Source organism: Molothrus aeneus, chromosome 5 (assembly GCF_037042795.1).
Source record: "Molothrus aeneus isolate 106 chromosome 5, BPBGC_Maene_1.0, whole genome shotgun sequence".
NCBI classification, from domain to species: domain Eukaryota; kingdom Metazoa; phylum Chordata; class Aves; order Passeriformes; family Icteridae; genus Molothrus; species Molothrus aeneus.
In genome coordinates this window covers 31329387-31342852 of record NC_089650.1, presented here as the reverse complement: position 1 = coordinate 31342852, position 13466 = coordinate 31329387, and the positions used below count along the sequence as shown (strand labels likewise).

At 37.9% G+C, this 13466-nt stretch overlaps 1 protein-coding gene across 3 annotated transcripts in view; it reads left to right on the top strand.

Moving 5' to 3' along the window:
* Positions 1-13466, top strand: part of SYT1 (synaptotagmin 1) — a 335539-nt gene that overhangs the window by 275551 nt on the left and 46522 nt on the right. For all 3 annotated transcript variants that reach the window (XM_066549876.1, XM_066549874.1, XM_066549875.1), the window contains exon 9: positions 8786-8903. In XM_066549876.1, coding sequence (XP_066405973.1) covers positions 8786-8903 — 118 coding nt within the window. The remainder of the gene's footprint in view (positions 1-8785; positions 8904-13466) is intronic.

Below are 13466 nucleotides of genomic sequence, written 5' to 3'. Positions count from 1 at the left end.
GATGAGCTGCCTTGTCTTCCTAAAGAATGTGTTGAGACTTTTTCAAAGTGAAATAGTGAGGAGAAGTAGAGTTACAAAAAAGGAGCTTGCCACTATGTATTTATCTAACACTTTTATATCTTTCAGTAGTTTCATAACAATAACTGTTTGAATTCTTAGTTTAAGAAGTGGATATAAGCCTGGTAAGGGTAAGTCAGTAGATTTGAAAACGTAGCACTGGTTTGAAGGACCTCATTCTTGAACTGAACACAAATATTTAATATGCTGAACTTAAGAAATGTAATGCAAGGCATTGTGGGAGATATCTATTAGTTTCTTCATTTCAAGTGGAACCAAACACAAAAATACTGAAATTATCTGAGAGAGTGTTTTACATATTTCTGACTTCCCTCAAACTAGGGAGCACTAGAACAGGAGCTTTTCAGAGCTTTACAGCTTGCCTCTTTTCCAGCTGCATATGCTTTACCCTACCTCATGTTTAGGCAATTCCAATGCTCTGGAAAAATCTTCAGTACAAAAATCAGTAAAAATAGGACAATGTGAGAAAACTTTCTAAATCAAAAACAGTGATACAGAAAGGGACTTCTAGTCCTGTGTGTGCTTGTAGCATAAAAGCAATGAATTGGGATAAAAAAGATTATATTGGCTGGGGTGAAATTTTACATGAAAGAAAATCTTCACCTTGATAAATTACAGGTGGAGAACTCTCTTGCTATAAATCTTGACCTATCAGCTGGCAAATTAGATCAGCTGTCTGTGGTTTTCCCATTAGCAAATCCAGTTCCTTTTCATCTTGCTGTGCCAGTCCTCGGTGTGCAGCCCTTTTAAGGTCCCTGCTGCAGTGCAGTGGGAATCCTTGTTTTTCTGTGTGGCTAAGTTGTCTTTGTGTGAAAATAAAGGCACAAACTGGTTTTGGTACAAAACTGTGTTGCGTGCTGCCCTGGAAGTTGGAGAGCAAGGTGAGAAAATTTCTGTAAGTGTAAAGGAATGTAGTGTCTTAAAAAGATGGATCCTCAGATTCTTGCCCTGTTCAGAGAAACCCTTGAGCATGTGGTGGGTCATCTTGTGTTCTCTTTGGCCTGCCCCTAGCTAGCCAGCAAGCTTCTTGTTTTAAAACACTGCCAGTATGCGTTGCCTCTTTCCTAATGGCCAACTTAGAAGATTTTGGAGGAGGCTGCTCTGTGGTGTGGGGTTTGTGATGGGAGGGTCATGGAAGGGAGCTGGAGGTAGTGCTAGGGGATATCAGGGAGGAACATGAAAGCTGAACCAGCTCTGCTGCAAGCAAGAGAGGAGAGAAAGGCCATGAGTCAACATTTATTTAATGGCTTAGTAGTAGGTCTTATTGTCTTAGTACTTTGTTGAAGTTTCAGGAAAGGGAAGAAGATGGATGCCTGTGAAGGGTAATCCATGAATTCTACTGAATTTCTCTTTATGGCTTTTGCAGAACAAATAGAAATATAATGCTATATGGCTTCAGTAATGGCAGCACTGATTTTGCCTGGTGCTGATGAATTTCAGCAGTAGTTACCAGCACCATAGATGATTAGTCATTCCATCATACCAATCATTCCCACTTTTACTGGTTTGTTCAAATCATCTTGTGTCTGTCTTGGAGTAATCAATAATGTATGGTTGTTTTAGCAAGGACTGTGTTCATGCCAGGTTTTTCGTACAGTACCACATGCAGTCATACATCTTACAAGGAAGAAATTACTAATTAGTCTGATTCTTAATTGCAATTCTTTACTATCTACTGATTCTATGTACTTTTGGATGTATTCTGTAATTCCAGTTCATAGTGTAAAGCTTTTAATTCAATCACCTTTGGAAACTAAAGACACACTTGGTAGCAGACACTACATTAACTGAGCATTAAGATGCTCTTACTACCGAAAATTTCAAATCAAGCAAGGGAACTGTAATGTGGCTTCCTATTACCCTATCACAGGAGGACAATGACTTTCTGTAGAGAGTGATTGCAGTGCATATATAATATTCTAATAATTAGAGAAAAGCTTTGTGATTTGAATTCTCACAATGTCTGATAAGCCAAGAAAAAAAAATCTTTCAAATGTATTACATTTCCTTTCAATGTTGTACTTAAACTACTCACTAGAAGACTAGCCTTGTGACATACTGTAGTTAATAAGTTTTCCATGCTGTCAAAAGTAATAATATTAGTGTGCCATTCAGTTAAATTAATTTTGTTTTGTGCACTGGCCTGCATAGACGTGAGTGACATTTAGAAATATGATCAGGCAGAAGCTGAGAAGCCAAGTGGCAAAACAGAGGGACATGCAATCATTAAAGCAGAGCAGCCAGCTGCAAGCATTTGAGGGTAGGCAAAGAGTTATGGAAAACCAGGCCACGACATTCAGCCATATATGATTCTTTTCATTTATTCCTCCTTTGCTCATTTATTTAACAAATCCATTTTCTTCTTGTTTCATTAAGAACTTGGTATGTTTGGCAGCACGGTCTCTTGTCTGGAAATCAAAGAGTGGAGTTTGGCTGGTCTTTGATTTCAGCTGCCTTTGACCATAGCACTTCTCATTTTGCAAGAGGCATCTGATTGTGATGCTTTTAAACTGATGACTGTGAAGTGTCATTTTTCTACTAATAATAACAGTGGTTTCTCCTTCCATTTTCTCTGATTTTTAGAAAGCAGTAATTGAAGTACGCTTTCTAAATAGTTAAAAAATGTAATAAGTGGACTAAAAGGAGGAAACTGACAAAACCTAGTTTGGTAATTTTTTAATAACATTGGTTCATTCAAATTTATTGCCCAAATTGCTTTCAAGTCCAATTTACCATTATGTTGGGGAATATTACATAGTTATGGCAGTTAAAAGAAATGTAATCCACTGCTTTTTTATATCTATTGCAATAAGAGGACAGAGATGTGTCACGAATTTCTGTTTCAAGTAGTGCTGTTCAGAGGGGGCTGGGGGAAAGAAGGAGGAATAAGTAGATTTTTTTCTTTCCAGAGAAAGATCCTGATAGGTATGTTCATTTTAAGCAAAGGTAAAGAATAGTGCTGACAAAAAAAAGGTTATATCACAAAGAGTCAGAGTAGGACTGTGGTAGGGAAATCAGTCAAAAGCAATATGCAATTAAACCCTTTCTTCTGGCTCTTTCTCACTTATACTTTATAGCATGTAGGCACAGACTGTATGCCTATAGATACCACCTCCCAATACCTTTAATGAATTCACTTCATTTGAAAGAGTATTCTATCTGCCCTAGAACTTCTCCCTTTTAAAATTACCTCATGAACCTTTACTGTCTGCCCTAGACCTTATCCCTTTTAAAATTTGCCTCATGGACCTTTACTTCTATTTCTGTTTTCTCTTTGCCTAATATCAGTCTCCTTTTCATATCTTCTTTAGCCTGTTGTCACTGTTAGTCCCTTTTCTACAGGGTCCAAAGTGAGCCCTACAGATCTTTTCCTTGAGAAATCTGTTTCTTCCAAGGTCTCATGCTATAACCTATTTCACTTTTCTGCTTGATTTTTGTGTTAGGTGTCTTGTAACTGCACTTACATTATCAGGGGCTTCCTTTTGGGGCCAAGTGTGCACATGTGAAGAGAGTGTAATCTATGAAGACTTCTAAAAGAAAAAGTTAGTAAAAGCAAACAGGAGAGACTTTTGATCAGACATTCTGTACTTCCGTTTTGTAAGACAAAACAAGACTGGTCATAGAGTAAGAAATCATGCAGTAGGGCACTTGTCTGTTCATATTTTATTGTTTTAAAATAGTTTCTTTAAAGTTGCAGTAGGTGCAATCATGAAGATGGCTCTGGCTTCTCTCCAGAGGCTTTTAACACTTATTTACTTCCAGCTTGGCTTCTGTGTTCATGGGCATAAAATTTTTTCAGACAACAAAGGAATTACTCTGCTTGTCAGATTAATGTATAGCTGTTAAAACCCTTAGGTTTATATTGACTGGATGTATAGATAGCATTTTGCCAGTCTGAAACAGGTTCTTCTGCAATAACTCTTTTGTCTGAAAGGGTTGGGAGAGCTCTCCCTCCCCTCTCTGCTCTTGGTATTTTATCCCAAAAGTAGTGCACACATTTGGGGTACAGTGGTATTGGTGTGCATACATATTCATGTGATAGTCTCCAATGTGCCATAAGGGCTGACATGTAAGCTCCAGCTTTTCTTCCCCTTCCTTATCTTTCTCTGCTGCACCATCTATTTCTAGCCTGCTTCTACAAACTGAGGACTAGGAGTTTCTTGATCACTTCCCACTCCTTTGCCTAATTGTGGCAGAATCATCTTCATATTGTGGGGTCATCTCAACCCTGATTTGCAAATATAAGAGGAAAAGATTCTTTCTCTCCTGATTATACCTATTGCAGGTTTGAAATGCTCTGCTTTGTTCCTTAACCATGTATTTACCAAAAATGCAATGTCTTTGAAACTAGTAATGTCAGACAGCTGTGGTAGCAGTAAAATTTTGTGTTTACTGGTTTATTGGGCACCCATTTTTTTTTCTTGATTGCCCTTCCCCAGTGTGATCCCTGTTTGCTCTGTGGGTGTGGAGGAGCAATGCTTTCATAATTCTAAATCCCAGCTATTTATATAGGTTGTTAATTCTACCCACTTGCTACTGTGGCTTAATTGAAGCTGGGACCAGTCTACGTCATCAGTTTCTGCAACCATGTGGTTCTGTCACTGGTATTGTTGTGGCACCTTTTGAGGCTTAGTGTAATCATGCCTTACATGCCAAGAAAAGGAATTTGATGGATTCAAGATCTCCATGTGCAGACAGCATGTGGTGGCCTGAAAATTGTATGAAGTCCATTAGTGTGGGAATCGGGATTAGAGATTGTCATTACAGTTTACCTTGGGTTTCCTGAATTTGGAAAACACTAATTTAGCTCATAACCCACAGTTATGCTGTCCCTGTTTTCTCCACAGAGTTTTAAAACATTTTGGTAGCTATGAAAACTAAACAGTGAACATTACAAGCTTCCATTGTAAATATTGATTAGGGTAAGATGGTATTATTTGGGGTCTTTGCCCATAAATCACATCATATTTTGTTTCTCTCAGGCTTATGCAAATATTCACAATCAAAACGAGGTACAAGAGTTGGAAACCAACCTCATTGTATTTATATTCTTCCTATACTGATTGTTTTTGAGTCTTACATCCAATTAGCAGAAAGCATATGGTGCTGTGGCTTGTTATTTTGGTATTGTTTTACTAAGAGAGCTGCAAGCATCAACTCTCTCATAATATCTTCCACAAAAATGTAGAGAATGTTTACAATAATGACATAGATATGTCTGTTAGAGATTCTGCAGTACAAATGAGAGTAATCTCCACAAAAAGCATTTTTCTCTGTAGCTCATTAGGAAAGTGTCCTGTCGAGGCAAACATGATCACTGATGAGTAGGAGAAGAAGCAAAAAACAGGCAGGAGCCACTTAAGAGTCATTTCTCAAAAGTCCAGGTTCTCAACAGGACTAAAAATAGCCTTTCCTAAGTTGAAGAAGTGTTATCAACATTGTCTCTGTCATTTATGTTCTGGTCCATTGCATCCTCTTTAAAAGTAATGAAGTTATGAAGTTGCTTAGATGGAGAGAATCTTTTGATTGGTGTATGAGCATTATACATGGATAGGTTAATGACTATGAAACTCCCAGCTGGAAGTTTCTAACACTAACTTACAGTTTCCATCAGAGATCAAAGTAATTTACTAACATAAATTATTTATACACAGGGCTGAAAGAAATTAATAATAACAATAAGGCATCTCCATGGGCTAATCACCATACCAGCAGCACTCATCTGTACCGTGTAGCCCTGCAGGAGTTTGTAATTATCTCCTGCAAACCACACCTCTAGTGATTGGGGTTTTTAGCTTCATTGCAGTGCTGCCACTTCCAGTGCTTTGCCTGACAAATACTTTTTGAATTTTTAAGAAAAAAGAGTTGCAGTCATGCAAAGAGAAAAAGTTACAAGTACAAGAAGTTGTAGAAATGCAGTTGATAAAGATTTTCATACCAACAAAAGAAGTGCTAAACCTGATTCTGGAGGCATTTAGTGAGGTGCCTACGTTTTTACTTCAGGTTATTCACTGGAATTAGCCCATCATCTGCTGCCATTTCCCATGGCTTCCTGGTGATCTATGGAAAACTGGCTGTTTGTGTGATGCTGCCTTCCTTGTGTTTCCTGCAGCTAAAATTACATTAAAAGAGGCTAAAAAAGCAGTAAACGCCCTCTTAAAATTACTCTTCTGTATAGATAATTACAGTATTTGCACAGAAGCATAACATGATTACAAACAGAAATGCTGGTGAGAGGTGATGGTCTCCGTGGCAATAGCTGTTGAGTGTACAGTACTTCCTTCAGCTACTGCTGATGCACTCAGATCAGAAGCAGCAATCCTAACAATATTTTATGCTTTCTAAACACACTCTTGTCTCAACACGAGATTAAAAAAAAAAAAACCACCAAACAAATTAAAAAAAAACCAACTAAAAATTGAAACAAACAAAAGCTAAAAAAGCCCTTACAAATATCCACTGAAAGGAACAATTAGAAGCATGGTATTGATTTAAAAGGGGACAAAAGTTCCTATGCTGCTGCAAGTAAAGATCTGCCTAATGAATCTGCAGGTGAGGCAGAGCCCTTGAATATTGGGTGATACATAGGTACAGAGATCTCTAAGGTGGAGGGACTAAAATAAGCTTTCATATATACCTCATTTCAGTCTTTGGAGAGCCCCATGAATCCACAGGCAAATTTAAGCCAACTCTACAATGTAATAGAGCAGTGACTGTGGAGAACACCAGGTGGCTGAGTGTCCTGTGATCATGATAACACAAATCAATAAGCAATTGATTTCTTTTGTTCTGAACAACCTGCAAGTGATAGATCAACTTCACTGTTACCCTATCCAATATGGACTTGCAAAACCAAATGTCAGGTGAACAGGAGCATGTTTTGCTGTCACTGTGCCATTCAAAGCTCAGCTAAAGCCAGGCATGAGCTAAGCAGATTGCATGGCTGAAATCTGTATTTTCATTATCTGAATCTGTGCTGGGATTTTGGACAGGATATGCAGTCAGGCAAGAATAGTAAATTCTTTCATGCCAATGCAGTCCATGTTCTGAAAGACATCTAGGGTTGTTCTAGATAAGAGTAATTTTTTTTATATTTTTGTCAGTCCTTTTGAACAAGGTGATAATGTCATTCTAACCCTTCTGGGTCAGATAGAGGTCTCTTCCCCAACTATTCACTTTGCAACCTGAAGAGTCCTAATCTGCTTACATGTTCCTTCTGCAGAAACTGTGTCATATCCTTGTCTATTGCTGCTGCTTTCCTTGGAATCTGTCCCAGTTCTACCATATCCTTTTGAGATGAGGAGGACACCATGAGTTTTCAAGATACTGGCACAAGTGCATCCTGACAGCATTATTTTTATACAGTACAGATTTAACGTCACGAGCTATTTGTTTGTTCTGTCTAAGCATTTCTTAACTACATGTAACTATGCTTGTTCTGTATGTTTCCTGACCACTGGTGGTTGCTGAGATGATGTCTGGCAGGGAACTGTCTATTACTATACCTGGATTTCAGTCCCAACTTGAAATAATCAGTTTAGAATCTGTCACATTATAGGTTAAGTCCTTTGCACATTTATTGTCTATTCTGTAGGAAATATCCACTGCATCCATGAGCATGTGAGCGAGTTGCTCTCAGTTGTGTCTAAGAAAACACTGAAAGCAAAAAGATATGATCATAAAAATGTACTTTATACTCTACTATCAGAATAAATTGTGGAAGTAGACATATGCCATAAGAACTAATGCCTTTGAAAGAGAAGCATGGATGTCTGAAATTTTTTATTGGTCTGCTTGGTGTAAGCTCATCCTTCTTGTCTCAAAAACATCCTTGTTAGCCCCCGTAGAGATACCATGGGCCTTGAAGGAAAGGAGGAAAGCAGCTCGGATCATCCAACTCATCATTTATAAGCAATATCCTCCCTCTCTCATCTGCAAGTTCCTATCTCTTATTCATCCTTTTAAAACAAAGTTCCTGTAATTCTGAACATCATTCAGCTTTTCCCTCTTTGCCAGGACTGTTAGGAAAATATTAAGCGATGAATTGCAAAAGGCTGCATTTGGCAGGATCTCATATGATGGGCTTGAAGGCAAAACCAAATCCTTCCAGCTATTCCTTATGTGAGGAGAGATGTACTGTGTCCTTTCATGGTCTCTATCTGCCTGGCTTTTTTCTCTTCCAACAGACAGGATACAAGTCTTTTTTTATACTGCATATTTTGTATTTTGTGGATTTTTTTTATACTTTCTGCTTTTGTGGCAAAGTGTGACGAGAAAGATCCATATTGCTGTTTCACAGCAAACAGCCTAGTAGCTGTGTGTGCATGTTTCTTAACAGATTTCCACTGAAATGCAGCCTGGAGAAAACAAAAAAAAAATCTGGCTTTGTTTAAAGAGCAAACAATATTTGTGGGACCCCTATTGTCAGGGGTGAAATTGTGAAAAGTATCACTTACTTTCTGGCCAGCACATATCTTGTCATTTGGTTGTATACAGGATAGTTGCTGCAACAGACTTGAGGTTATCAAGGATTTAATCTGGACAATTTGTGGCAGTTTTCTCAATATTGTTCATTTGAAGGTTTTCTTTAGCAGTACAAGTCGGAGATGTAATCCTGCTAATTATCTGCGGGGCTTTCAAAACTGCATTTTTCAAAAGGTAAAAAAAATCATTAAAGTAAAACATCATGTCTTGTTTGCCTTCACAGCAAGAGAAGCTGGGTGATATCTGCTTCTCCCTCCGTTATGTGCCTACTGCTGGCAAGCTGACTGTCGTCATTCTGGAGGCAAAGAACCTGAAGAAGATGGATGTCGGTGGGCTATCAGGTATGGGTGTGAAAATCTCCTTGAAGATTTTGCAGGTTTGTAAAAGCAGAAAACCAACTAGTTTTCTGTTGAATGTCTACTTCGCTGAGAAGGTAAGGGCTGTAGCTCCCTGTCTGAAAGATGTGGTTTTATGTTTTCTTGAAAGTTAGGGCATGACTGAGTATATCAGAACTAATTCTAGCTTAAAAAAAAAAAAAAATCATAAGCCATTGCATTCCACTCCAAGACAAGGTCTGAAGTGTTACACGATTAGATGACAGTGCAAGGTCTCTGTGCTTTCCTTCTCTCCTGTTGCCTAGAGATAAATACAGACTATTCAGGCAGAGAAAAAAAATCTAAGTACAATTTCTATTGTCTGTTTAATCTCACAAAATGTGAGCATTTCACTGCATTGTTGCAGATAATAGGTAATAGAGGAACTCGCCACAGGTTGCCATGCTGACTGCTGTTTGAGGTGCTAGGAAGATTGTTTCTGCATTTGAAGGGCTCAGGTGTGATTGCTTGCACGTGCAGAGTTAGAGGTGCTCTGCATTTGTGTGCACTGCAGAAATCAAAATGACAGTCTCGTGTGTGTGGTAGGCAGTGAGGCTGATACATCCAACGTGCTCAGTACCTGCCAACAGCCCTGGCAGCCTTTCCATGGGCTGAGGCTGTGCACTCTGTGGGTGACAAGGGTGTGTGCCACCTCTGAGGGAGGCACCTGGGCTGTGTCGCAGCTCCCTGTGGGTTTCCGTTCTCTGCCGCATCTGGAATTTGGACACAAATTACTGTATAAATTGCCAATTAGTTGAGACCAAATTAAATAACAAGATGCTTTATTAGGTGAGGTCTTTTCAGGAGAATTTTGGTTTTTATGCCTTCTGTTTAGAAGAAACAGTTGCTACCCACCATTGAGAATGAGGCTATTTCTAGCACAGTTCTAGGACTGAAAACTTTTACAGCTGCCACTAACACATAGATGATGTAATTTCTCAATTTGATTTAGTAAGTGACAAGAAAAAAAGTGTTTTGCTCTTACTTTTTTATAATCTTAGTACAAGGTAATAGCTGTATGCAAAATAAACAGAAATGGGAACTTACTAAAAGCAACTGTGAAGGTTTTATTTACTACTCTTGATGAATAACTGGAGGACCTTGCCATAGTGTGGGGAAACTAAGTCTTGTATCAAAAACCAGTTATTTTTTGGTTTTTGTTTTACTTCCATCTGAAGTCATCCTCTGCACAGCAGCAGACATAAATGTGAAGGACATACAAGTGTTGTTGCAGTCATTACTCAATAAAGTCTGGCCTTTTCTTGTGCACAATGGACACTCGATTAAGACACACCACTAATAGTTTCCCTAACACTCATAATGAACAAATTGCAAATTAATGTTCATAAGCACATTTACTCCTAATGGTTTCCTAATGAAAGATTAGATTCTCATAATGACAAAGCGTGGGGATTTTTGACTGAAGGTTAGCTCTGCCAGCCAGAGCATCTATATCCTTTTCCAAACTTTGTGAGAAACGTGATGGATAATGGGTACTCAGCTTATAAGAAACCAAAGAGAGGGGCAGGGGAAGCACTACTGAACTCAAGAGCAACAAAGTTCAGATGGAAAATACAGTACATTGTGTTGGAAATAACTATGAGGACATGAATGGACTTAATCTCCTCTATGTTCTGAGGCACATAGGACATTTAAATTTCTAGGGCAAGAGAGGTTTTGTTCTCTGTTTTTAGGGCCATGCCAAACCTGAAACATCATGTTCTCTTGGAGAGAAACAAACCCAATGGGATACCATAGTTGTAGCAGGAATTCAAAAGTCACTGCAGTGGTAAGTAGCAGTTAGTATGGTATTCCTGGGGTAGTAATTATAGATTAAATAATGTTGGTTTAAAGTAGATCCAGTATCTTTCATTAGGGAATTTATCTTTGGAATAAATTATGCAGGAACAACTTTGGAAATCAAGCTGAGATTCTGTTGTCATTATTCACACTAAATATTACCTACTCTCTAAGTGCTAATGAAGGTGACAGGATTTTATCTTGATTGGCAAATATTTCTCCCTAGTTTTGTTACTTTCTGTAGATACTAAAATGTCTTTTCATTTTATAAAAATGAAAATTTAGCATGACAGTGAAGGTGGGAAAGGTTAACAATCAAATGTGAACTCAAACGGAGTGTTACCTATATATATATATATTCAACAGCACCATTAACAAGAGGTGAAAATGCTAGCTGACACAGATGGGGGAAACAAATCTTAGCAATTTGTCAGAAATAGGCAAAAAATACCTTTTTTGTTGTTGTTTTGAATTTGGGATATATATTTTAGTTAATCTTTCCTATTTTTGAGAAGATGCTGGAAAAGCAGAATGCAGACATTTGGAAAGGGTTCTGTTTTTCTCTTGCACCCATCCTTTATGTCTCTGTGAAGTTTACCTGCCTCACAGAGAGAAGGAGCAAGGCCCTGGCTCCTGCAGAGGGAGCACTGACAAGCATTCACAGCACAGTGGTGGGCAGCTTTGTGGCTTCCTTCTGGCTGCTTCTCTCCACATCTCAAGTATTACTGCTGCTACAGCAGTAAATATCTGCTATACCTTTGCACCTCAACAATGTTTCAGGTTTCAGCATTTACATTATCTTTAGCCCCAATAAAAAGAACCAGTCACTGTGGCTCAGTAGTCATCTGAACTTCTACCACTCTACATAAATTTATTAAATCCATAATTGTGGTCAATTTGGCTTAAAAACATGCTTGATTTTATTTTATTATGTATATTTATATTACACAGATAGAGAGAGCCTGGTTACAAAAGTACCCAAAGCAAGAGAGATTGAAGTATATTGAGAGCATTACCTTTCCTAGCATTTTTACAGGGCCTCAGCTGGTAAACCTTAATCCTCCTAGTCAGCATCTATATCATACTTAATGGTTACTACAGCTGCTTGTATAAAAAAAACAAAAACCTTTATAAAAGCATTTATCACCAGCATTTTTCATAGATTTCATTAGCAGTCAAAAGCCAAGCATAAATTACTTTGGAAACAGAAAATAAAAGACAACAAACTAATCATCAAATTCATTAGACTTACTGTAGCAAAACCATATCACCCATCTGAGCAATAAACTCCCAGGTCTTAAACCTAATTTCAACATCAGGCTGTGACTAGAGCAAACCTTGGCTCAAACAATGGAACTATTTAGCCTGAGCTCATCAAGTCACTACAACAAGTGGAAATTATTACTTCTGGTGAGCAAGGGCCTCTGGCAAGCTATTATGCATATTCTAAAATGGCATTGTAATTATTTAAATTATATTGAAATGCATTGCTAATGAATCTGACATCTGGAAGGTGATATGTAGGAATTAAGGATACAAAGCAATTATTTCTTTTATCTGAACTTGGTGGTCTTGGGTGGCTTTATAAGCATACTTCACCTAAAATGTCAATGAGACTTAGAAGCTTAGGTCTTACAGGAAACCTAGACTCCCAAGTTAGTCCATTGCTTTTGTTTTGTTTCAATTTCATTTAGGTGATTTGCAGAATTGGAAGATTTCAAAACCAGTTTGTGGTTTAATCTCTCCAAACAGTCCTTAGATACATAATCCAACTAAATTCCTTGACAAGGGCATAATGCAGCTCACCAGTGCCATTCAGTTCACAATGGTTGTCTGTTAGTTATGGTACTTCATTAGGTTTATGATCCCTTCTGCTTCAGAAGAGGACAGGAATTATCTGCAGCTCCCCTACAAGATATTCATCTAAATCAAAGTAATACTAATTTCAGATACAGATTTAAATAAGTATGAAACTTTATTCTAAATTCATTTTAATCTTATTTGTAGTTGTAATTTTAACTTAATTTTTAAAGTGAAATTGATTGTGTAACCCTCAGTGCACTTGAGTAGTAACTAAATGTGGTCTGTGGGATAAAGGTGGTGCTTCTTTTTACTACATGGGAAAATATGAAACACATACATATGTTTTTACAAGCAGTTCTATAGTTTCCATCTATTTAGCCCTCCATTTGCATTCAGTTTTGTTCCTAACATAAAATAAAAACTTTCATTTCAACTTCCATCAGCTTTCCCTGCTTTGACTGTGCCAATCGTTGCAGTAAATTACCTGAATACCTTGAAAAGCATTTTTCCCTCTAAACCTTTCAGGAGTGGCTGGGGCTGGCTCTTAAACAGAGTGTTGTTATAAGGTGTTTGGCCACTCAGGCCCTTCAGCTTAAGTGCCTTATTTTGGTTTTGATTTGGGTTTTTTAAGAACTTCAGTGGCTCTGTATATTATGGTGAAATACTGGTTTGTATCAAGAAGCCAGCCTTTAGTAAGTGTAAGCGTTAATGCATCTTGTCATCTTTTCAGGATTAATTTCAGTATGGTTTATTTCTTCTAAAAATCTTTGAAAGGTAATGTGATTTTGTTCTTTTTGTATTATTTTAGTATGCTTAGCTTTTAGTGAGTATATTTACCAGGAATGTATCCTAAAAGCAAGCAATACACCCTTCCCTTATGTCCTCAGCACTGCTGCCTCTCACCACTCCCCAGCTTCAATGGGGAGT